Source organism: Gracilinanus agilis, chromosome 6, assembly GCF_016433145.1.
Source record: "Gracilinanus agilis isolate LMUSP501 chromosome 6, AgileGrace, whole genome shotgun sequence".
In the NCBI taxonomy this organism is placed as follows: Eukaryota; Metazoa; Chordata; class Mammalia; order Didelphimorphia; family Didelphidae; genus Gracilinanus; species Gracilinanus agilis.
Window position 1 is genome coordinate 173549362 of NC_058135.1, and position 26909 is coordinate 173576270.

At 33.7% G+C, this 26909-nt stretch overlaps 1 protein-coding gene across 1 annotated transcript in view; it reads right to left on the minus strand.

The window, feature by feature from the left end:
- SLC30A9 (solute carrier family 30 member 9) overlaps positions 1-26909 on the minus strand; it is a 76643-nt gene that overhangs the window by 12093 nt on the left and 37641 nt on the right. Inside the window, exons 10-16 of the mRNA XM_044681741.1 lie at positions 25511-25613; positions 21413-21468; positions 19046-19181; positions 16967-17006; positions 16304-16375; positions 14895-15002; positions 5561-5726 (exon numbers count right to left, since the gene is read on the minus strand). Coding sequence (XP_044537676.1) covers positions 5561-5726; positions 14895-15002; positions 16304-16375; positions 16967-17006; positions 19046-19181; positions 21413-21468; positions 25511-25613 — 681 coding nt within the window. The remainder of the gene's footprint in view (positions 1-5560; positions 5727-14894; positions 15003-16303; positions 16376-16966; positions 17007-19045; positions 19182-21412; positions 21469-25510; positions 25614-26909) is intronic.

A 26909-nucleotide genomic window follows, 5' to 3' on the forward strand; every position in this document is an offset into this window, starting at 1 on the left:
GACTGCATTTATTAAATTATATGTAGTTTCTGTACTAAAAGTTGCCGTGTTTTCTTCTCTCTCAAATGAGGTAACAAAGTGCTTTTTAAACCTTAAAGTGCTGTTAAAATGCTAATGGTTATTATTATTAGGAGGCATCCAGGTGACTCAGTGGGTAGAGCACTGAGCCTTGGGTCAGGAAGACCTGAGTTCAAATCCATCCTCAGATACTTACTAGCTGTGTGATCCTGGACAAGTCTCTGAACCTGTTTGCTTAATCCTCTGAAGAAAGAAATGACAAACCACTCTACTATCCTTGCCAAGAAAACTCCATAAACAGGTTAACGAAAAGTCAAAACACATCTAAGCAACATTATTACTTTCACTTGGCCCAATTTATAAAGGAAGAAAATTAACACGTCCAAACCCTGCCCCCCCCCCCAGCCCGTTCAAATTTTTTTTCTCTTTTGACAGGCAAAGCCCTGTAATTTAATCAGTGACAGAGCACTCCCAGGGTGGGAATGCCTTCTCTTGAGTTCCCTGGGGACATTAAGAGGTCAAAGGACTTGCCGATAGTCACACAACTAGTATAAGTCAGAGGAAGGATCTGAACCCAACTCTTGCTAATTCCAAGCCCAGCCCTCTATCCAGGATACCACAATACCAACTCTTTAGAATTTCACTTTCTTCTAGGTTTACCTGCTTTTATACAAAAACAAACAAACAAACAAACAAACAAACCATAGCTGATATTTCACTTAAAGTGACCTAATCATATAAGAATAAAGATTGAGAGATATCTTTTTGATGTGCCCAATGCAAGAATTGGTTTTGCTTGATTGTATGTTTATAACAGAGGATTTGGGTTTTGTTTTTCAAGTTTTTTCTTGTTAAGGTTTGGAAGTAGTGGGAGGGAAAGGTGGATCTTTTGAAAAAAATTAATTAAAAATATTCCTTACATAGCAAAACATTATGACTTCTGAAGGCAGTGAAATCTACTAATCTGAAAAGCTAGATAAGAATATACCTAAGGGGGGTAGCTGGGTAGCTCAGTGGATTGAGAGCCAGGCCTAGAGACAGGAGGTCCTAGGTTCAAATCCGGGCTCAGACACTTCCCAGCTGGGTGACCCTGGGCAAGTCACTTGACCCCCACTGTCTACTCTTACCACTCTTCTGCCTTGGAGCCATACAAGACTCCAAGATGGAAGGTAAGGGTTTAAAAAAAAAAAAAAAGGAATATACCTAAGTACTACTACTGAATTTGTCATTGATATGACTTGCTCCTGAAAAGGTTATTGAATACTAATGCCTAAAACAGAGCTTACCTGGTTTAAAAAGGGGGAGGGGGTATGCTAAATTTACCAGATATCTAGGGTGAGAATAAGAAAGAATCACTTATTCATCACTGGAAAAGTAACACAAAATTCTCTGAAGAAAAAAATCTTATTTGTAAATTTTAAAGTTTTATATAAAACCATCATAAGCTTTTATCATTCAAAACCCTCAAATAATTTTTGCTATTAAACAAATATTTAGAGATAATATTAACACATGTTCTAAAACTCCTCTTTTACTTCATACCCATACATATAGACCAAATCCAGACATAAAATTGCTCCAAAAAGTACATGAAATCATTTTTGAGGCACATAGTCACTACTCTTTAAAATAATCTCATGAATCTTGATTGCTTACCACAGATTATCAAATTTATCCAGTCTTTTCATTCAATAATTGCTTACTAGATATTGATTTCTTCAATTTATAGTTTATTACAAGGTTAAAAAAAGACCCCCAAAATAAGGCAGTACAAACAGCTGAAACTATGCCTATTATCATCTCTCTCATGAAATGAACAGCAAGAATAGCTGTGCGACAGGGCCTGCCCTTTTTACTGAAGTGTTATCACTGATTTCATTGCCTTAAAAACATGTGTGTGGAAGGTCTACTTAGAAGTGTTTTCTCACTACACCATTACAAAGATAACCTCTCAACATTTTACATGGCAATTATTTGGATTTCCTGAAGGAACCATCATAGATTTTTTCATTTTGATTGATTAAGTCACCAAGTCTAATATTAAATTTAACACTACAACTCCCATCTACAAACCACTCTCAATCCATCTAAGTAACTGCATTTACTTCAAAATTGGACAAAGCTCAAAATATAAGCCAAGTAATTTGTTATCGTCAAATGAGGTACTTTACTTCCTCTAAAATTAACTTCACCTTTTAGGATTTTTAACTTTATAACTTTCTTTGGAATCTGTTTATCTGTTATATCTCCAGGTAACTCTATTTTCCATCAGTAGCTCTGTTTGGTTTTGTCTACAGGAAACAATATGCCTCATCCAGGATAAGCTGATATCTGAAATCTCATCATCCTCCTGATGGAGTTCTGAATTGGTCATTGCATTGATTAAGGTTCTTGAGGCTTTCAAGGTCGTTTTACTTTACAATGTTATAATATAAATTCTTTTCAGTTTTGTTTACTTCCCTTTGTATAAATTCAAATAAGCATTCTAAGGTTTCTTGGAATTTACCTCTTTCATTATTTCATTTGGTACAATAATTCCATCACATTCATGTAACATTTTGTTCACTCGTTCACCAAATGATGGATGCCCCATTTAATTCAGGTTTTTTTTACATCAAAAATACTACTACAAATAATTTTATATATTTGAGTCCTTCCTCTCTTTCTTAAATCTCTTTGTGATAAAAGTGTTGTATTACCACCAAGTCAAAAGGACCAAAAGGTCATTCAGTGACTTCTTGCTTCTCAGAATGCTGGACCAATTTGTAACTAAACCAAGAGGACATTAGTGTGCTCACTGTCACACAGCCTTTCCAATAATTGTCATTTTCCCTTTTTTGTCATTTCTGCCTACTTACTGCATGTTAGGTGAAACCCCAGGGTTGTTTTAATTTGTATTTCTCTTATTATTAGTGATAAGGAACATTTTTTTCACAGTTATTAGTTTTCAATTATTTTGAGAACTGTTGTTATCCTTTGATCACTTATCCATTGGGGAATAGCTTTTGGGTTTAGATATTTGTTAGTTGTCTACTTATCTTAGATATCAAACTTTGTCAGAAATATATGATGAAAATTTTTCCCAATCAATTTCTTCCCTTTTTATCTTAGATGTGTTCATTTGTTTTTGCAAATGCTTTATAATTTCATATAGTCAAAATTAACTATTTTATCTTTTGTAATTGCTTCCAACCCTTCATTTAGTAAGAATTTATCCTTATCTATAGCTGTGAAAGATATGCTTCTTTCAATTTTTTTAAAGTATGATCTTTAATATTCATATATATCCATTTTGGCATCTTACTATGGAATTTTATTATTGCATCCATTTCATTATGGAATATAGTATAAGATGTTGATCTCAGCCTAATTTCTGCCAGACATTTTTCAGTTTTCCTGGTAGTTCATATCACAAAGGGAGTTCTTTCTTAAGTTTATATTTTTTGGGTATATCAACACTGGGTTGAGTTTAATTATTTCTCATTCTTCCTCTGTGTCATAATTTTCAGTCACATTTTTTACCATCTTCACCTTCAAACTGAAGCCTTGAAGCATCATTCTATATATTGACCTGATTTAGGAAATCTTGTCAACTGTTAATTCCAAGAAATTCTCAACCTCTAAATCTTCTATGCTAGTGCATATGTTATGATTAACTTTTCAAAACATTTAAAAAATGCATTTTAATTATCACCTTTTGCTTTTACAAGTTATTTTCCCATAACCCTACCCCCTACCTACCTAAATCCTTCCTTATAACTGAGAAAAACATTTAAGCCAATTAACACAGCATCCAATCTAATAGTATACATCTTGTTCCATATTGGAATTACTTTTCTACTGAGAAGAGGAAGGTGTGTCCACTTATCAGCTCTCTAGGACCAAGTCAGTTCAATTCAACAGGGTTTACTTACTTTTAGTTGTTATTTGCATCACAGTCTATACTAGTCTCTACTTTCTCCATTTTGAATCACTTCACACTCATGTTTTTTTGCTCAGCCAAATCCCAATCAATAGGCATGTTTTCTGCTTTTTTATTGCTACAAAGAGCACTGCTACAGATGCTATATTTTGTATACTTCTTTTTGATACTGACTTTCTAATAGTATATGATCAGTAGGGGGATCATTGTATAAAAAGTATGAACAATTTAGTTAACATTTTTTGCATAATTTCAAATTATTTTCATGAACAGCTGGACCAATTCACAGCCCCTCCAAACAATGAATTATTTAGTAAGCTGTCATCATATTAGTGATTTTTTTATACTCAATGTATGCAATGCAAGACAAGAGGACCAAATGTTCCATGAAATAAGGTTACTTATTGCCTTTAGGATCATGAGATAAAACTAATCTGCCAAGAGAACCCATAAGCCAATCTTTCATTTATCTGCAATTGTTTTATACTGTCAGATTTCATTTGGAAATATTAATACAGATCAGTTCTTCCAGTGGTATATCAACTAACTGGTAACTGGACAAGTCAACTTACTTAAAAGTCAACAAGCATTTAATATATATATCTGTGGTACCATTCACACTACCCTGCCAATATCACTATAGATTTATAGGAAGCCACACAAAACTAAAGATCTTTTTTTTTTTTGCCTGATTATCTCATGGGTTGCCATGACAAAAAAAAACACATCACTTAGTGATTAACCACTAGATGATAAGCCTCTCAGTACTTTGCTACCAAAAACATCCTATTCTGGGACAATACCTGAAATCTTTCCAGCTAAATAGAATCTCCTAGAATTGATGTTCCACTGACATGCCCTTCACAATGAGGTATGAAAAAAGGACTTTTATGGGGCTGTTTGGCTTTTTAAAATATTTGAACCATAATTTAAATTTAAACTGTTTAAAATGTCAAAATTCTATAACTAAGTAGAGTCAGCTACTTTCCTAGCTTCTATCAACATACCACCTAAAAGCTCCAGGTTAAAAAGGAGGATCCTTAAAGGACTTAACAAGATCATCTAGTACTTTCAATGATTTCAGACAGGGTTATGACTAAATCATTTCAGAAAAATTAAAAGTTCCAAGTATTAAGTTTCCACAATCTCTCTTGAAAATGTAATTAATGATTATGAAAAATGCAATCCAGAGAAAGAACTGATAATGAACTATAACAAAGCCAGAGAAAGAACTGATAAAGAGTCTGAATGAAGATAAAATCATGTCACCTTTCACTTTATTTTCTTCATGGGTTTTTTTAATATGTTTTCTTCTACAATATAACAAATACGGAAATATGTTTTGTATGCTAACACGTGTATAACCGACATCATAGTGCTTACTATCTCATGAAGGGGGGAGAAAAGTGGGGAAGGGAAGGAATTTGGAACTCATAATGTTAAAAAAAGAATGATAATTGTTTTTACATGTATTTGGGGAAAAAATACTACTGGAGTTTACAAATATATAAATGCTTTAATAATTAATCATTAATGCTTCAAAATAAGTAAAAAACATTTTACCCATTTTTTACTTTGCTCAAAATATAAAATTTGCTGGTCCTATTAAAAAATTCTTACCTTACTGATGGGTCACTTTCCAATAATTCAGTTAGCCGTTGCACTTGTTCTGGTTGGATTGATCTCCCTAAAAGTGCGTTTGTATTTGTGTAGATGAGAATCGTTGATATTATTCCCAATAAGGTTCCCACACCTAAAGAACCCAGGCTGTCATAGAGTGGATTGCCTAAATAAAATGTATTTTAAGTTAATAAATTTCATTTTTATCACTTTACATTATCAGTCAAATCTCCCCCCGTATCAATGAGGTTCAGTGGACAAAAGACCAAACAACTTACATTTATAGAGTGCTTTAAATTCTATAATTTATCACTTTTCCCTTATGTCCATGGGATGGTTGACAATTGGAGCTCCTGTTTTATAAATGAGGAAAGTGAGGGTCAAAGAGGCTAAGTTGTCTGCCTAGTAAATGCCAGAACCCAAGTCTTCTAATCCTGAATCTTTTCAATATAGTACAGCTGCTGTAGGAGACTGGGTGATATGCAGTTCATTCATGATTCCCTAAGTAAACTGTTTTTATGAAATTCATTAAGTATTACAATTTTATTGTAAATGGGGTTCCTATAAGTCCAAGAATTTTGCAAAGAAGAGCTATAAGTTACCACCTATTTTCTTCATGGGAGGGAATCAAAAATGCTTTCAGGTGAAACATACAACATAAATATTAACAATGCTGAGAAGATGAAAATTTCTTTAAATATTTATCAGAAAATGTTATTTTCTTTTTTCCTTTGCAGTTTCATAAAATCAACATGAGAAAAATCTAGAAGTCTGGGGAAATAACTACTTTCCTTCCTCTGTTTTTACAATTAATGAACTTATAGGGAATCTTTGGATAACCAAAGCAAGCACCAATTTATTTATGTTTTAACTAATTTAACATATCTTGTGTGACTAGGATGATACCTTTATTCTATACAGGTGAGAGAGTTTTCACTCCCCACTCCCGGAACTGACAAGCAATTCAATCTGGAGTGTACATGTATTATCATGCAAAACATATTTCCATATTATTCATTTTTGTAAGTGAATAATCTTTATAAAACCAAAAAACCTCAATTCATATACCCAAATAAACAAGTGATGAATCATATGTTTTCATTTGCATTTCTATTCCAACAGTTCTTTCTCTAGGGATGATAGCATCCTTTTTCATAAGTCCCTCAAAATTGTCCCGGATCATTGTGTTGCTGTTAATAGCAAAGACTATCATATTTGATCATTCCACAATAATGCAGTTACTGTGTATAATGTTCTCCTGGTTCTGCTTATTAAACTCTGCCTCAGTTAACTTAGGTCTTATGAGTTCTTTCTGAAATCATCCTGTTCATCATTCTTTATAGCACAATAATAGTATTCCATCACTATCATACACCACAATTTGTTCAGTCATTCCCCAATTAAGGGACATCCCTTTAATTTACAATTCCTTGCCAACACAAAAAGTGCAGCTCTATATATTTTTATACAAACAGGTCCTTTCCCATTTTTTTTCTAACTCTTTGGGATAAAGACTTAGTAGTGGTATTGCTAGATCAAAAGGTATGCATTCTTTTACAGCCCTTTGGGCAATAATTTCAAATTGCCCCCTAGAATGGTTAGATCAATTCACAACTCCACCAGCAAAACATTAGTGTCCCAATTTTGCCACATTGCTTCCAACATTTATCATTTTCCTTTACTATCATACTGGCTAATCTGATAGGTGTGGGGTGGTACCTCAGAGTTGTTGTAATTTGCATTTCTCTATTGAGGAGGGATATGGAACATATTTTCAAATGGTTATTTATAGCTTTGATTTCTTCATCTGAAAACTGTCCATTCATATTCTTTGACCCTTTATCAATTGAGGAATGCCTTGAACTCTTATCAATTTGATGTAGTTCTTTATATATTTGAGAAATGAGATCTTGGTCAGAGAAGTTTGTTAAAAATTTTCTCCACAGTTTATTGCTTGCCTTCTAATCCTGGTTACATTGGTTATGTTTGTTTATATAAAAACATGATTTAATTTAATCAAAATTATTCATTTTATATCTTATAATGTTTTCTATCTCATATATTCTTCCCTTCTCCATAGAACTAACAGGTAAACTATTCTATGTTCCCCTAATGTACTTATAATATCACTCTTTATATTTAAATCATATACTCATTTTGACCTTATCTTGTATAATCCCATCTTCACACTTGGTATAGGGTGTGAGAAATTGATCTAAACCTAAAATTTTGCCATACTGTTTCCAATTTTCCCAGCAGTAGTTCTTATTCCAAAAACTAGGATCTTTAGGTTTATCAAACACTAGATTGCTGAGGTCATTTACCCCTTGTCTATTCCATCAATCCTCCCTTCTATGTCTTAGCCAGTATCTGATTGTTTTGATGATTACTGCTTTATAGTAAGTACAGTTTGAAAACTAGTATTGTTAGGCCACCTTTATTTTCTTTAGTTCCCTTGATATTCTTGACCTTTTGTTCTTGCAGATGAATTTTGTGATTATTTTTTCTAATTCTATAAAATAGTTTTTTGGTAGTTTGAACACTGAATAAATAAAATTAATTTAGGTAGAATGTCATTTATTGCCTACCCATGAGCAATTAACATTTTCCTATTGTTTAGATATAATTTTATTTGTATGAAAAGTGTTTTTGTAATTGCGTTTTATATAATTCCTACATTTATCTTGGCAAATAGATTCCCAAATATTTTATATTGTCTAGAGTGATTTTTAAATGGAGTTTCTCTTTCTAACTCTTGATGTTGAGTTTTGTTGGAAATATATATAGATGTTGATGATTTATGTGAGTTTATTTTGTATCCTGCAACTTTGCTAAAATTATTAATTATTTTAACTAGTTTTTTAGTTGATTTTCTAGGATTCTCTAAGTAAACCATCCTATCATCTGCAAAGAGTGATAGTTTAGTTTCCTTATTGCCTATTTTAATTCCTTCAATTTCTTTTTCCTCTCTTATTTATAAAGCTAGAATCTCTAGTACAATATTAAATAATAGTGGTGATAATGGGCATCCTTACTTCTTATTGGGAAGGCTTCTAACATCTCTATTGCAGATGATATTTGCTGATAGTTTTAAAGAAATACTACTTTTTTTTTTTTTTTAAGGCAATGGGGGTCAAGTGACTTGCCCAGGGTCACACAGCTGGGACGTGTCTGAGGCCATATTTGAACCTAGGACCTCCCATCTCTAGGTGTGGCACTCAATCCACTGAGCTACCCAGCTGCCCCCACTACTTATTATTTTAAGGAAAGGTTTTTTTTTTTATTCCTATGCTTTCTAGTGTTCTTTCTTTTTTTAACCCTTACCCTTCCATCTTATAATCAATACTATATATTGGTTCTAAGGCATGTAAAAGGGAATTCTTTGTTCTCTCTGAGTTTACACTTGTGAAAGGGAATCCTTTATTCCTTTTGTCTATTTTGGGTTAAAACTGAAGTACCCCTACTTATGTGAAGGCAGGATTAACTCTCCTTTTTCTACTTTTGAATTGAATCAACAAAAGACTGAACATCCTACTTAGTACTAGGTGAGAAGCTAGAAAGGTGCTGAGAGAACTCACAAGTCACTTACTTAGAGAGCTCCACCCTTTTAATTCGGTCCCAAACTTGTGAATCCTATGATCAGAGTTTACACCCTCAGAAACTCAATCAGCCAGGAATCTGTGAAGTCTTTTCATGAGTATTCATCCCTCAAGAAGGTGAGAACTGGTTCCCACAAACACTGCCCCTGGGCAGTGCCAGACAATTTAGAAACTGATTGGCCCCTGTGAAGAGGGGCATGGACAAGAAATCACCATAAAAAACCATGAATCCTGCCTCTTGAATTAGTCTTATGGAGATAGTCTCCTGACTGGAGAGAGTCTTTGAGGGAACTTAGCTGGAGACTGCAGCTTGGATCATGGGCATGGATTACTTCCTGGGGGGAGTGAAAGGCTGACTCCTTTCCTAGTTTCTGGAGAAAACTCACTACTGGCCTTCCTGGTTGAGAGCTAATTAATTTCTGCTTGGATTAAGATAGAATAGATAACTTTTCTTGCCCCTTCACATTTCTCTACTTTATTGTTTCCTCTCTATTTTGTAAATAAATTTCTGACTCAAGATATAATAAATACTGCAACCACATAATTTCATAAAATTATTGCCCAACCATTAATTTTCAGAAGAGTAATAAGGGCTAGACAATGGGTATTAAGTGACTTGCCCAGGGTCACACAGCTAGGAAGTGTCTGAGGCTATCCAGTGTTTTTAATAGGAATGGGTGTTGTATTTTGTTGGAGGCTTTTTAACCTTTTTTGATAGAAGAGAAAGAAAAGTCCACTTTGTCCAATTAAAAATCTTTGATTTTTCATAGTGTCCTAAAATTTAGTAAAAATAAACTAATAAGTAAAACCATGTTCTTACAATCTTAAGTTCTTATAATCTGTCTTCTGCTGCCACCACTCTGAAACCACTTTTTGAAGGGTCATCATTGACCTCCCTAAACATCAAATCTATGACACGGTCATTTGTCTTCATTCTTTTTGTAACTCAGCATTTAACAATGCGGAACTGCCTCTTTATTTCTGCCATCTTCTAAATTCTAGTGGTTCTCTTCTATCTTTTTTCCTCTTTATCCTTTCCTGCTTTCCCTTTTCCACCTCAAAAGTAAGCATTCAAGAAGGCTCTGTCCCTGACCTCTTCTCTTCTCTATATCCTCTACCTCCATTACTTTATTCACTCTCACAGATTCACTATGATATCCATGAGGATGGCTTTCAAAACTCTCTAAGCCTACAACACTTTCAACTGCCTAGAGGACTTCTTTGTCTGGATGGCCCTCAAAAAACAATACTGAATGTCATCTTTTGTCCAATTTGTCCACTGTCCCCACCAAAACCTAGTCCTCTTTTTTTACTTCCCCAGTCACTAAATCTTATTACTTCTAGCTCTAAAATATCTCTCACCTCCATCCTTTCCTTTCTCATTCCTAATGATATCCCCTTCAATACCTTCTATCTAACCTACTGCAATAACAATATTCTCTTTAACTTCTAATTAAGCTGACTAGTTTTTTCCCTCTCTAATCCAAACTAGTGTCTCTACTGTTTGGATGAACCTAATTTTCCAGTTTTTAGCTCCCAGTAATCTATACCTATCTTGCACTCCAGCACACCTGCAACAATCACTATTTACTGTTTATTTTTCTGTTTTCTCATCTCTGTGTCTTTGTTCAGTTATTCCCTACCCCAGGTCACCCCACCCCATAGCAGAAAATCTTACTCATTCTTCAAGGTAAGAGGACATTACCCTCCCTGAGGTCTTTCATGATCCCTGCCATGTAGAAGTGATTATTTCCTCCTTTCAATTTCCAAAGCCCTTTTCCATCCCTCCTATGGCAGTTACATACCCTATCTTGTACTGGTTATACCTTAACATAAGTCACACCAAAATGAGCTAGCAAAATCTTTTAATGATGCCTTTAATTAATAGTTTCAGGAAATGTTACTGTATTTATTTTTGTCTTCACATGTTAATCTGTAAAATGTAATTCATGTGAAATAATCATACTACTAGAGCAGACAGAAATTCTTATATATTTGACTGCAAAGATTTATGTTAAGTCAGGTGGAAAAGATCTTTATTAAAAGTAGTTCTGTTCATCACAGACAAATTATAAGCTTTTTTAAAACTGTGGCTAAATGATAATTTGGCTCAAAAACCAAATCCTCAAGATGCTAAAGTCAATTAGATGAACCAGCTTCAGTAGTACTCCTAAAAGTGTTTTAAGATATATACTGTCACAGAAAAATTTAGATACAGCCACATTTAGAAACAGATATTTTAAGAGAACTAAAGAAGCCGATCACACTATAATTACTCTAAATGTTAAGGGAATAAATGAAATGATTTGGGGTCTATTTCCATTAAAATCCTAATATATTCATTCTTTCAGTAGTTCTTTACTATGTAATATTCTTTAATAAATACATTATATGAAGGGACATGTTTTAAATTATCAATAATTTCTATAAGTGCAATAAAATGTGTTTCCTAACTGTGAGGTAGTCAATATTCTTACTTAAAATATTATTTTCATTTGATAATTGACATTTTAGTTAAATAAAATAAAACAGCACAAACAGTAGTTGTCTGACTTCCTAATAAAAATAAAATGCCACAAAAAAGAATTTCTGTGTGTTATCTTCAAACATCCAATTTAACTATGCTATGTGAATGAAGGCAGAGGTATCTAGGTTTAGAAACCCAAAAGTAATATTTCTGGGCAATAACAGGTGTACAAAACTGAAAGGACTTCTTAATAGAAACATAATAAAATGTCTGCATATGTGTTCCTAATGTATCAGGTTTCAAAAAAAGGAAAGTGATAATAATCTAATTAGCTACATTTAGAATGATCTTAAATTTTAACTTGAGTAAATTCCTGGAGGGGTGGAGGGGGGTGGAAGGACACACAATTGACACTGAAGTCTAAAACAGCTCCAAATTTCCCTTCTCCGATCTTTGTTAAGTTCTAGAAGGTCCCTTCCATTTCTAAGTTCCTATGATTCTATTACAATGTAGATTCTGTTTTTACATACTAATGTATTTTATGTATTACTTTTTTACCTACCATTATTCCACCTAATTATTATTGTGCATCAACATAAAATACAATCAGTCCATCAATCAAGTTTTTATTAGGTGTCTACTACATGCCAGACACCATGCTAACTACTAACAATACAAAGAAAAGCAAAAAGTGAGGTCCCTGTTCTCAAGGAGCTCACAGTCTAATGGGGAGAAAACACATAAACAACTAACTAGCTGTGTGACCCTAAGCAAGGCACTCAGTCCCAAGCCTAGCCCTTACTGCTCTTCTGCCTTGGAACCAATATTAAGTATTAATTCTAAGATAGAAAGTAAATATTAATTCTAAGACAGAAGGTAAGGGTTAAGAAACAAAACAAAACATAGAAAGAATTATGCACAAACAAAATTAACAGATACAGAGAGAGATAGAAATACTAAATCTATACCTACACACGCACACATACATGCCCAATAAATGGGAGATAATAGAGGGAAGACACCCACAGGAGGGATAGGAAAGTCTTCTTATAGAAGATAGAATTTTGGCTGAGAAGCAAAGAAGCCAAAATGAGGAGGCTCAAGAACACATACTTGTCATTTTTAATGGCCTACTACAGTTCCATTCCCATATAATTGGCCATTCTGTCTGTTTTTAGTTTTCAGTGGTTCCCAAACTTTTTTGGCCTACCACCCCCTTTCCAGAAAAAATATTACTTAGCACCCCCTGTCACATACTATCACTGCTCCCTTACAGTTATTCACGGCCCCCAAGTGCACCTGTGGCCATCACTGGGGCGCCCCGCTGGATCGCTGAAGCCACCTACTTTAGGAATAACTGGTTTAGATACTAGACTGCAAGTCAAAACACCTAGATTAAAGCCTTGGTTCAATTGCTTCCTGTTTAAATGCCAACCTACCTGAGAGACCTAGAATCAATTTAAGGGTTAATTTCCTCATTTATAAAATGAAGGCAGACCAGGCAGTCTATTAATTCCTTTCTAATTCTAAGAAGCTATAATTCTAAAAACAACAGATAGGAATATTATTAAAGGAATTACTACTTTTATTTTGATTTACAGAGAAACAATTATAGAGGGTTTGTAACTTGTTATATACGACCAGTTGGGATTGATTTACAGTACCACAACAAAGGTACATGTTTACCAACAGCTCTCTCCAAAATGAGAATTAACATTTATATTTGTTTTCAAGACTTAAACAGAAATAAAAAAATTAATTTTAATTTATGTTTTTAATTGTGTTACATAGCTATACTTTTTTATATGATGACATATTTGAATGCAGAAAGGTTCTTACTCATTATCTTTGGACACACAAAATGGGATTTTTAGAATTAAATTCATGTACTTACTTTATTAATTCTTCATATTTCCCAAGGATTTGAAAAAACAAACCTGTGATTTTACTAGCAAAGGGGTATATTTTAGGTGACAAGTTTTTATCACTAAGTTTCCCCCATATTTTACTAACTGCAGTGCTTTTCTTCTGGTATTTTATACATCATTAATAATAGCTAACATTTAAATAGAGATCACTATATGCCAGTCTAAGCATTTTACAGTTTATTATCTCATTTGATCATCACAAAAACCCTACAAGATTGGTGCCATTATTATCCCTATTTTTTTTAAACCTTTACCTTCCGTCTTGGAATCAATACTATGTATTGGTTTCAAGGCAGAAGAGTGGTAAGGGTGGGCAATGGGGGTTAAGTGACTTGCCCAGGGTCACACAGCTGGGAAGTGTCTGAGGCCAAATTTGAAGCTCCAGTCTCTAGGCATGATTCTCAATCCACTGAGCTACCCAGCTCCCCCTTATTATCCCTGTTTTACAGATAAAGAAACCAAGGCAAACAGAAATTAAGTTACTTCTCCAGGGTCACACAACTAATAAGTATCTGGATTTAAATTCAGGTCTTCCTGACTCTCTAGGTCCAGTGTTTTATCCAGTGCACCACCTAGCTGTCTATTATGAAACAAATATTTATTTTTTATACGTTTAAAGAATGAAATAAAAGATTATACTATTTGCTAATATCCATCACTAACAATATTTTGTTTAAAACAACATAAAGAACATTTTAATAACAAATTAGAATGTCTCAGGATTATAAAATAAAATAGGGCAATATTTTCCTTTAAAAACAAGTCTAGGGGGGGCAGCTGGGTAGCTCAGTGGAGTGAGAGTCAGGCCTAGAGACGGGAGGTCCTAGGTTCAAACCCGGCCTCAGCCACTTCCCAGCTGTGTGACCCTGGGCAAGTCACTTGACCCCCATTGCCCACCCTTACCACTCTTCCACCTTTGAGACAATACACCGAAGTACAAGGGTTAAAAAAAAAAAAAAAAAAAAAAAAAAAGAAGTCTCAGGACAGCTAGGTAGTACAGTAGAGAAAGTGCCAGGCCTAGAATCAAGAGGACTTGGGTTCAAATGTGACCTCCAACATTTCCCAGCTGTGTGACCCTGAGCAAGTCACTTAACCCCAACTACCTAGCCATTACCCCTCTTCTATCCTGGAACTGATACTTAGTAATAGTTCTAAGACAGAAGGTAAGGATTTATAAAGAAAGAATAAATTCATGCACTCTATATTAAAAAATCCCTGCCATAAACAGATATTTGTATAGCCCATAATAAAACCATTCTGTGTCCTTAAAAATGTCTTATATACTCAAACACATTATGAAACAGTTCATACAAATCACCTTTAAATAGGAAATTTCTTACCTGTTAAAGAAGTTAGTCCCATACAAGTAGCTGCTAGCATCACTCCTAAGACTGCTGCAGAATCTTCCAAAAATACCACATTTGTACTGGGATCTCGACTTTCCATTACTTAATCATTTCAAAATGAGAGGGGAAAAGTGAAACCTTTAGAAATCGTAATTGGATATAGCATTCTAAATACACATTCTAAAATCAAGATACAAATGGGCACAGCAAATGTACATCAATATGAAGAAATCTCTATATTGGACAATAAGATGTTTTTAGTTTAAATGTAAATATTGACATATACAATTATAATTCTACAATGTAATAATGGGAAAAATTAGATATTACATAGATATATATTTTAAGGTGTGGTCACCGGGAATCAATAATTCAGATTGATTCCATAATTAAAACAGACCCAAGTCGGGATGGGTTTTATGGTAGTTTATTTACAATTAGGAAGGTAGAAGGTAGGGCAATAGAGAAAGGGTTAAAAGGCTAATTAAAATAGGCTACAAGCCACAAAGCCTTAGCAGAGAGGCAAGAAACCTGTTTGAGGTAGAGTCTGGAAACGCCAAGGTAGCCCGAGGAAGTCAGCCTAACTTACCCACGTGACAATTCAGAGTGGAAGCTGCCTGAGGTCTCAGCAGAGATCCTTCAGCACCAAGTTCAAAGCGGGAACTGCCTCCACAGGAAGTTACCAATGTACTTGAAGAGATAGTGTCTCTCCTCGCTTCCTGTGGGTCCACCTCTAATTCAAGTGGACAAATGGCAGCCTCTACACTGATTTGGACTCCCCAAAGGGCAGTCCCTTGTTCTTGATTTGTTACTTATTGTCACGTGTGGGTAACTCATCCCCCTCCCCACTAAGGGAGGTGGGGATGACATTATCTCTGATGGCTAGAGTTTTAACTATGAATAGGCTTGAGCTAATTCCATTTACACAAAACTAATTCCTGAGAACCTACTATATAAGTCACTATGCAGGGCAACAACAATACAAAAGAGCGAAACAAACAAAAAAGCCAAAAATTTGCATAAATATTTAAAAATATGGAAAAAAGCAAAAGATTTGTGTTGAAATTTACTACATCTCTCTCAAAAGGTATAAACAAGAAGGCAGCTGGGTGACTCAGTGGATTGAGAGCCAGACCCAGAGACAGGAGGTCCTGGGTTAAATCTGGCCTCAGATACTTCCTAGCTGTGTCACCCTAGGCAAATCACTTGACCCCCATTGCCTAGCCCTTATCACTCTTCTTCCTGGGTACCAATATGATTCTTAGAAAGAAGGTAAGGGGTTAAAAAAAAAAAGGTTTAAACAAGAAGCTATTTACTTACAAATGGTACTAGACTGCATTAATATGTACACCTCTGATTTTAAGCTAATGATAAAGAATTGATCTAGATTGTAAGAAACATACCATATTTGTAAAACGTCAATCCTTTAGCTTGAGCACTCCGCCGAAGCTCATTTACAGCAACAAGGAGAGTTGCTGAAAAGAAAAGCATTCATATAAAATGTGCTTGTTCTTGTGTTTTACAAATATGAACAAAGTAGTTTACAATTCAGTGAAATCAACTTCACATAAAGATCCAATAAGGAACAGGAGACTGTGACTAGCACATACTGAATGAACATAGAACTCTGCATGGCAAAGAACTAGACACTACTGCATAGCCGAAGCTTTCAAAGGAAAATTAAAATCATAACACTACAACACTACGCCCTAATTAACAACTGTGTTAACCATGTCAATCTAATCAGTCCTTTATATTCAACATCCACTATATTACTTAATGTGTATTGATATGGGGACTTAGGCACTCTATAAATGCTAGTTATTATTGTTGTGATTGCTAATATTATTGTTATGTAATGAAATCTCTTACTTCCTGTAGGGGCTCTATATTCATGGGTAGGCCATTTATGGAGTATCACACAAAGAAGACATTAAATAAACAGTAACTAAAGGCTAAGTTTGGAAAAACTATTCTTAGGTCTTTGAGGAGCAAAAAACTTGCCAAAATAGAATAAATTCATAGTACTAACAAGAATAAAATATGTACTTTATGAGAATGCATACCTCCTTCAGACACCAATGATCCTGCTAAAATACAGTAAGCCTACAAAACAAAAAATTTTAAAGCAAAGCATGAATATTTCAGTGAACAATAATAAGTCTACTTAGCAGTTTTGTAAAGCCTAAAAATGGAACACAGATTTTAATTCCAACAGATTATTTATTTGGGTCTTTATACAAAACTAACCAAGTAGGTACCATTAAATATACACTTCCTACATAAGGGGAAATGTTCTTCACGCATAAGCTTTAAAAGATGATTAAACATTTGATTTTTATTTTAAATTTTTTTTAAAAAATGACTTCACCGTCAAATTTTAGCCTTGTCAAATTCAACTTATTCAGAAAGCTAGACATACCTAAAAGTTTGTAAAGCAGATGTGAAAATATCTACTTAAATAATCAAAAGCAAAGTGGGGGTTATATCGATTCTGAGGACCTAAGCTCAAATCCCAGCTGTGCCATTTAGTACTTGTCATCTATCATCCCCAGCCTCACTTTTCTCATATGTAAAATGAAGAGTTTGGAAAAGCTGATCTTTAAAGAACTTGCAGGTCTCTCCAAGATCTTGTGTGCCTCAAATACCTGCCTACCTTTAAAAAATCAATCATGGACATGAGGTAAGGGTTTGAGATGGAGGAGGAGGAGTAAGTCAAGATGGTATCCAGTCTTCATTCCAAGGTCATTCTGAGTATTTTAAAGGCTTAGAGGTTTAAAAATTTAGGAGTTCCTAAGAAAAAGATGGGGAAGACTGGAGGTACAGAAAAGAAAGCTCTCTAGTCTTCCAATTCATAAATCTCATTAGCTGGTTCCAGAAGCCAACCCAAAAAGCAGGAATATAATAATAAAGTTTTTATATTCTCCTTTTCTCCCATCCTCTAGATGACATTCATAATCCCAGAGCCAGTCAAGTGCTCAGTAAGAAGAGGAAGATAGGAAGGTTCTTCTGTGTTGCTTTTCATTTTACCATGATTAATGGCATCAGAAAATGAAAAATGGGAGAATATATAGAGAAATAAGGAATTTAAACATGGTGCTATAGAGATAGTGGATAGAAAGAATGTCACCATAAAACTCAATGAACCTACTATACAGTATTTTTCTCTAATCTATAGGTAAAACCTCAACAACCTAAGTTCATCTATCCAACAGAGGGAGGACAGGGAATTTCACCAAGGGATTTCAAGATATTACTCTTCACAAAAACGTTAGTCATTTGGGATGTATTTCTGGATTGTAATTATTACTTGAAACAAGGTCAGATCTAATTAGGTCAGGGAAATGCTAAAGATCAATTTATCTGCCAGAAGGCAATAGTCTCTATAAGGGCTCTAAACTTGCATTCTATTTACCAATTAGCCAATTACTCAATGCTTGATTTTGAACTAGACATTGTACCTCCTTGATTCCATAAGCAATAGAACACACTTAAATAATATAATGCAAATAAAAAATACCAAAAGAACAAGATAGCTATAAATTAGTTTAAATTTCTCAAATTCAAGACAACATGTATAAATTATTATGTTATCTTTTCTGAAAAGAAACTGGCCACAAATGAAAAGAGAATAAGTCTACTATTTCAAGCTCACTGTTACAGATAGAGATTTGGGCATCAAGCAAAAAGCATTTATTACATACTTCTTATGGACCAGAAACTATGTTAAGCACTAGAGAAACAAAAACAAAGAATGAAACAATCCCTACTCTCACAGACCTTACATTTTAATGAAGTACAGACAAGTATATGCATCCTATGGCCTCCTGTACTTTGTTGTCAACTCTGCTGCTGACCCTTTAGTCCCTCTGGCCTAAATGAAATGTGACCTACTTGAGAGCAGGATGATTTTCTTTCTCTGTATTCCTAGTATTGGGCACATTATTTGGAATACAGTAAGTATTTAATAAATGGTTTTTTTTACTCACTCATCAGAACATGTACTTTGAAACATAACTATATTCATAAAATTCTGATATAACTGCATGTTAAGTCCTATTCAATAACCATAGTATAAAAAAGAGAGTTCTAATGTATTTTTACAATTTATTTCATATGAGTAAAACCAAAAAAGACCATATTACCCAGAGAAGAGATTCCATAGGCTGAGGATGAATCAATCCCATGATTCCATGGTACCAAGAAAGTCCTGCACCCATCATAAAAATACCAACGCCACTAATTAATGAGGAAATATAGCGCATATTTGAGAAACCGTACCTAAAATAATAGAACAAATAAAACTATTGCTACAGAAGAAAAAACTTCCTTTTTACAAATTTTTTTTAAAACTCAATGAAAATGGAAAAGAAGCAAAAAAACCTTTGGTGTATTTGTCAGAGTTTGATATCTCATTAAAGTGCTAAAATCACAAGTAATCAGAAAAATAACACTGGAACTAAAAGTGACTAGAAGTTCCTTGAAAACACATAAAATAAAGTGAACACTATTTAATTTAGATATTTTTCTAATTTCTTTTCCATACAACCTATTTTGATTTAATCATGCTACTTTAATATTGTGTACCACAGCTGCTGATGAAATTAATTTAATCTTTTTTTAAAAGCATTCAGATATTTAATAAGCAAGATAGCATTTAAGTTTCTTTGCGATACAATTTCTAATTGAATTCTTTAGTCTTTATGAGCAGCCAGTTTAGGATTTATATTATCTTTAATTTAATCCTCTATACTTGTTGATTCTTAACAGTTCAACAAATTGTAAGTACTATTTACAAACTTCAATGTAGCTTCTGATTCCTTTTATACTTAATACTTTAATCCAGTTTTTTTAAAGCATCTTTGGACAATGTGTGCATAAAGTAATAGCTCAAGAAGGGGAGGAGAGCTATGCCAGACTATAGCAACAAATGAAATGTATTATTCAACAGGTATTTTTTTCTGGAAAATTTACTCCCAATACCCAAGTCTTAAAAAGATCTTGACTGGTAAATGAAAATCTAAACAAGATCTTTAAATGAAAACTGCTCTCTGAATTATTATTGAGAGGAAACTTTTATCCCACCTTAAAACAGTTTCATGTAGATGTATAAAAAATCTCTAGATTCACAAAAGCTGAGACCTAGAAAGAACTCCAGGGACTAAGCCAACACACCAGAAAAAAACATTCTTTCTACATTATCCTTACAAAAAGTCATAAAGACTTTGCTTAACAATTTCTAGTAAGGGGAGGTTGTAATGATGAAGTAATTGTTCACTACATCAAAATCTAATTCTGCTCCTTCCATCCACTGTTCTTGGTACTGCCTTCTAAAGCTAAGTAAACTAAGTTGAATCTCTATACAACAGTTCTTCAAATACTTGCTGATATCTTCCTAGGCCCCAACCCCGTGGAAAAAACTTCTCTGTGCTAAATGCCAGATAAGGTATTATAAAATCAACCTATCAATTATTTAACTGCCTTAATTAGAACTTTCTCCTTCTCCATCCACAATATGATACATAACACATATAGGGAAGCAGTATCACGACATCTCAAGTATTAATTTGGATGGAGATTTGAAAATATTAGTCATAAACCAGCAAAAACCTAGGAAAAGAGAAGTACTCTGCCTATTAGTACAAAAGGCGTCTAGACTATAACGTCTTTTTTCCAAATGCTGCTCTCAAAACCTAAATGTAGGTTTTTGTTAAAAAATTATGCATCCAGGAGCAGCTAAGTGGCTCAGTTAAAAAAAAAAAGCCAAAGGCAGGCCTAAAGACAGGAGGTCCTAGGTTCAAATTTGGCCTCAGACATTTCCTGGATGTGTGACCCTGGGCAAGTCACTTAATCCCAATTGCCTAGCCCTTCCTACTCTTCTGTCTTAGGAGGACCAATACATAATTATGCACCCACAGAATTCAAAACTTCTATATTACCATCCAAGTGGAATTAAAATATAACTATCATATCAAATAATTAATGATATGGTAACAAAACCAAGACATATGGTGAAGGGCTTTGGAAAAAGAGAAATTTTAAATCCATACAATGGTTCTTTTCATTTCACAAAAGCAAAATAAATGGTGTGAGGGAAGTTTAACAGCAGCATTTTATGATGCTGAGAGTTTTATTAGCTCAGACAGACTATTAATCCAAAACCAAAATGTGTATTTTGGGGGTTTGTATGAAATTGAAAATTGGTATAAAACATGGGTTTACTGATTCTCCAATATTAAAATGGCAAGGTCTTTATATTTTATAACAAAAGACAATAAAAAAGTTCTAATTCCAATTTCAAAAATAGTCCTTGCCCTTATTAATCCAATACAACAAAAAATAATCAACCTAAAGTCATAGCATTATTTTAGAAAATAAGAGTTGAAAAATTATCCAAGGTACTAGTATAATGATGGCATATGAACCGCAGAAATTATCTGAAACATAGTCACTCATCTCAAATGAATAATTACCTCAAAAAAGGAAAAGAAAAATAAATACAATGTACTTACGGATGAGTAGAGTCTGGTCTCCGTCCAGACTGAGAGATGCCAATTGCTAATAAAATCTACAAAGAATAAAAATGTTACCACGAGTCTGCATTGTTTCAAAACAATTTTTTGCATCATTTGTATTGCATACGTGGGACATATTAAAAAGCAATAAAAGAAACAGCAATAACTAGTGTCCTTAAATAAGCTTCTATTGAAACTTTTCAGAGAGACACTTTTAAGTAAATTTTTTGGAAACTTAAGTTTCTCCTTCTAAATGCTCAAACTTTTAAATTTTTAATTATATTAGATGCATTTTTAATAGCACATGCATTTCTTTGGATTCTTGGAAATATTCTATCCATAGTTTAATTTTTGTCTTTGAGTCCCGAGTGCCTCAGCACAAAGTACAAGGCCTAACAAATGTTTGTTGAATGACTGATTCTTGATGATATAGGGCAGTGATGTCAAATTCAAATAGAAACAGGGGCCACTAACCTGTACATAAGGATCTCCATAGGCCATACTGTGACTGTGAAAACTATATATGAACATTATCTATGTTTTATTGTTTTTTTAATTGACTTTGTAATCTCCAAATTACATTTTAGTCTATTTTGAGCAGTGGCAGCAATCCCATGTTTGACAACTCAGATTCAGGGGATCATTAAGAAGATAAGTAAGTGCACTTTCTATGTCCTGAATGTCCTGAGAATACAAGACAAGTTGACATAAATTACTACATATATCCTTTTTTCTGTTTTCTATAGTTTCTCCATCTCCTCTTTTTTATAACATATGCCTTCTCCTTTTTAATCCACCATGGGCTTTGAAACCAGAAAACCATGACTGTTCGAAATGAGTATCAAGTAAGAGTAAAACAGGTTTATAAGAGATTATCTTATGAAAGAAGGAATTTTATTCCATTGACTTTTGTCATTTTTAGTTTTAGTGGCTCAAAGGCCTTTTCTTTCTATCTGTTCTCGGGTTCTTTTGGCTGAACTCTTAAGAAAGGTGACATGATAAAACCCAGTGGAATTGTGCGTCAGCTACAGGGGGGTAGGGGGGTTTGGGGGAGAGGGAAAGAACATGAAAAATGTAACTACAGGAAAATATTCAAAATAAAATTAAAATTAAAAAAAAGAAAGGTGACATGATAGACAATCTTTGGTATATTAGACAGAGTTCTTTATAAATATTTTCCCACAAATATATCTTTTTCCCCCTTTCATTATTCCTTCCAAATATTTCCAAGAGTGAGATTACTTGATGTTTGGCTATTGTTGTATACTACAAAAAGGTAGAACCTATTTGAACTGCCACCAACAATTAGTTTTTAACATCATTTATCTTTGTTAATGGGCATTAAAGAATATCTTGTATTTTTTTTTGTCTATATTTCTTTAATTAGTAATGAGGTCCATCATTCTTTAAGTACTTATCCGCTAGTTGTCTTTTTCTAGTTTCTGTTTAAAATTTCTGATCACTTTTCCATTAGAAAGGGAACTGGACTTTGTAACTAGTTCCCTGCAAACATTTAAAATCAAGCTTTTGCCTATCATGTATTTTTTTTTTTGCCTATCATGTATTTTTCATTCCATTTTATTAACTTTATTTCTATTTTAGTTTTATTGCTTCTAACTATATAAAAATCCTTTTTTCTGATTTTTATATTACAAGCCCATCAACTTTGTACCTAATTATTTTTTCTTCTATTAATTCAATAGTTAAGAATTTACATCACCTCCATATTTGGGAAAAAAATATAAAGATTCCATGTTTCAAGAACTTAATTCACTAATCTTGGAGTTTACTATGCTGGGTACTATGAAATATGTATTTAAATTTATTTCTCTTCACATTGCTATCCATTTCTCCCAATAGAATCCATTAAATATAAAAATGCAACATTTTTATATATGTGTGTGTGTGTACACATATATATACATCACATCTATGTACATTATTTACATTTATTTCTGATTTAAACTGTTTTACTGATCTATTCTCTCTTCTTTTCTTTTTTTTTTAAACCATTAACTTCTGTCTATTGGCTCCTAGGTGGAAGAATGGTAAGGGTGGGCAATGGGGGTCAAGTGACTTGCCCAGGGTCACACAGCTGGGAAGTGTCTGAGGCCAGATTTGAATCTAGGACCTCCTGTCTCTGGACCTTATCCACTGAGCTACCGAGCTCAGTGGATACCCCCTGATCTATTTTCCTAATTTTTTTTTTAAATCAGTACAGAAGTAGACATTACTGATGATTATCATTTTACAAAAATTGTCTGGATGGGCAAGTCCTTTATACCTTTTCTTGTTTCTACTCACCAAACAATTCTTTGGTATTTCAGTCTACCAAGATTTCTTCCAACGAAACTACAAAAATTCTGTTTAATTATATAAAATATGATTGGCATTTTAAGTGGTATTGTTAAATTTGTAAGTTAACCTAAAGAGTTACTGAATTGTAACTTTCATTTTTTGGAAAGTCTTCTATTTTCCAAAAAAAAAAATGTTTCCTCCTGATCAACTTTCCTTAATTTGAGTTGCTCACTCTTTAACCTTTACAAATTCCTTCACCCTACAAGTGTACTGGCTGATACATCATTGTACAAATGATCACATGTAACTTTGAATTATTCTACAATTGCTTCAGGTTATAAGTTGTAGAACTGCTTCCAGTCAGACCAGGTACTCCTCCAGAGCAGATAGTGATATACTTTCTATTTTTTTTTTTTAGATTTCCAATTCTTATCTACTAAAGTGAGTGTCCAGGGACTCAATAAAGAACTAATGAATATATATTATTATTATGTTATTATTATTAATACAGAGTTTTTAAGTTAACATGAAGTAATGCCAAATTGTACAAATTAACAGAAACTTTAAAGAGTAAATTATAGTCAGTAAAACTAAAAGCTTACACAGACACAGATTTCACATGTTTTCATGTTTCATGAATTTTCTTGAAGACACAATTTTAAATGAGTCCAGAAACTAACAAAGGTGGATTAAAAATTTAATATTATATTCCTTAATATTTGGCTAAGTCCCTATTTCTCTCCAAAAAACTTCCTCTGGCCATTCTAAGCCACATACCATTCATCTACCATTTAGTTATATGCTAGTTTAATGAAGCAGTTCTTATATTTTTATCTTGCATTTTTTTTAACTTTTATCTTGTCTTTCCAACTAGAGACCCAAAACATGGAGGTTTTTTGTATCTCCTTCAGAGTCCATCACAGAGTATATAATTGTTATATGTCAAATGAAAAAAAAAAAGTAAGAAATTCCAGGAAATATGCAATACTTATCCAGTAACAAGAACCTTACTTTTTTCCTTTTTATCAATGTGTATTTGATAATGAACTAACTGGCCAGTTGTGAGATTTAATTTTGAACTAAGATTCTATTATTTCTTTTGAAAAGCATAATCTTAAAAACTACGAAGTTAAAATGTTGCTGATATTTACACTACCTTCCTTACACAGTTTTCTTAAGATGTCAAATGTCTAAGTGCTTAATAAAAATATGAATAAAAAAATTTAAGTTATCTGATCATTTGAAATTGTACAACTGTGAAGAAAAGTTATATTTAACACCTAACAATAAAAATGATATAGTTTAGTTTTGGGGTGTAAGACACTTAAGTTTAAAGGAATTCAAGTTAGAAGGGTAAATGTTAACATAATTTTCTAGAATCATTCTTCTCTATATATACACATTATTAAGAAACTAGAAGTAGTGATTATCACAATCACAAAGTCAATGTTTTTTTTTTAAGTGTGAATTCATTCACTTTAATTTAAATTGTCTAAATTTCTCAGATTCTGTTTTAAAGTTTTAACAGGCAGGGAAATCATTACAGCATAGAGTGGCCCTTTTCCTACAGCTGGAGAGCACTTCTGGGAAGTCTCTAAAAGGTAGTATTGAATGCTATATACCATGGCAGAACTATAAAAGCAACCTTAGTAGCACTATCCACTTAGCGCTTCCCTTCTATCACTGGGTGAAGGTTAATATACTTTTCACTCAATCTGCAAATTTATCAGCATTCAACATAAAACCTAGAAAAGTCTGATGGACTAGAAAAATTAGTAAAAGTCTGAAATCTCTCACCTGGTTGCATGTATCAGATAGTGAATGCACAGCTTCTGAGAACATACTTGCGGAACCTGTGTAAATCCAAGCAAGTAATTTGACGAAAAAGTTCAGACCATTTCTAGGACAGAAAAGAAAACTCAAATTGTAATGGTATTGGTAAAACTATCACCAAAATATGTAAAACAAACCAAATGTGCTAACATGCAATACAGGGTAAAAATAAGAATCCTAGCCCCCAAGAACTATTTTTTAAAAATATGATTTCCAGATCATTTGAACACACAAATAAAGTATGTTTATTATGTGAAAGTACAGGACTAAGTACATTCTGCATGCTATAGAGCTGTATGCTTAGATAAGATTCAACTAAAAGGAAAGTACCATGAGGTAGGGACAAGTGGGTCTGATTGAATAGGGGATTTCATCTTGGAGTCCATGGAGTATCACAATGAAGACACATCATAAGGAAAAGAATCATTTGAACAGGAAGAAGCCACAATGAGGTGTGCTGCAGACAACAAAAGCTGAAGCTTGGTCAACGGGCAGAATCAAGCCCGAAGCAAATCAAAGAAGTTCTCAGGCCATGGCCTCAGAGCAGCATCACAGGGAGATCAAGAAGCCAAATGTTTTGATGGGTCTAAGAATAAAGTCTTTTTATTTGGGGGTAACCAATGTCCTGTCAAGGCAACTAGATAGTGCATACTAGGCCTGAAGTCAGGATGATTCATTTTCCTGAGTTTAAATCTGGTCTCAAATACTTACTAGTTATATGACCCTGGGCAAGTCATTTAACCTCTGTCTACCTCGAATCTCCTTATCTCTAAAAAGGGAATAAATAGACCTACTTCACAAGGTGGTTGTGAGGATCAAATGAGGTGATATATGTAAAGTGTTTTGAAATCCTTAAAGTATTATGTAAATGCTTAGTACATTACCATTAATATTATAATAATTAATATTATGAACTGGGCTTCAGGCAAAGGGTCTTTTTGATCTATTCTTTATAAGAAGCCATCACCTCTCATTAGCTGGCAGAGACTCCATAGAGGAAGTAAATCTTCAGAACTAGTTGAAGATCCACTGAAGAGACTTTGGCAAACATTAAAATGAGAGTGAGAAGGAAAACTTCCTGAATAAAGATGACTCTGAGGATAGGGGAAAACACAAATATGAGAGATCCCAAGATGACCTGGCAAAAGAAATTACAGCCAAGTTTTATGTTATAATAATGTCCTTTAAAAAGTTCTATTCTGACAGGCCTAGAGACAGGAGGTCCTAGGTTCAAATCTGACCTCAGACACTTCCCAGCTGTGTGACCCTGGGCAAGTCACTTGACCCCCATTGCCTACCCTTACCACTCTTCTGCCTTGGAGCCAATACACAGTATTGACTCCATGACGGAAGGTAAGGGTTT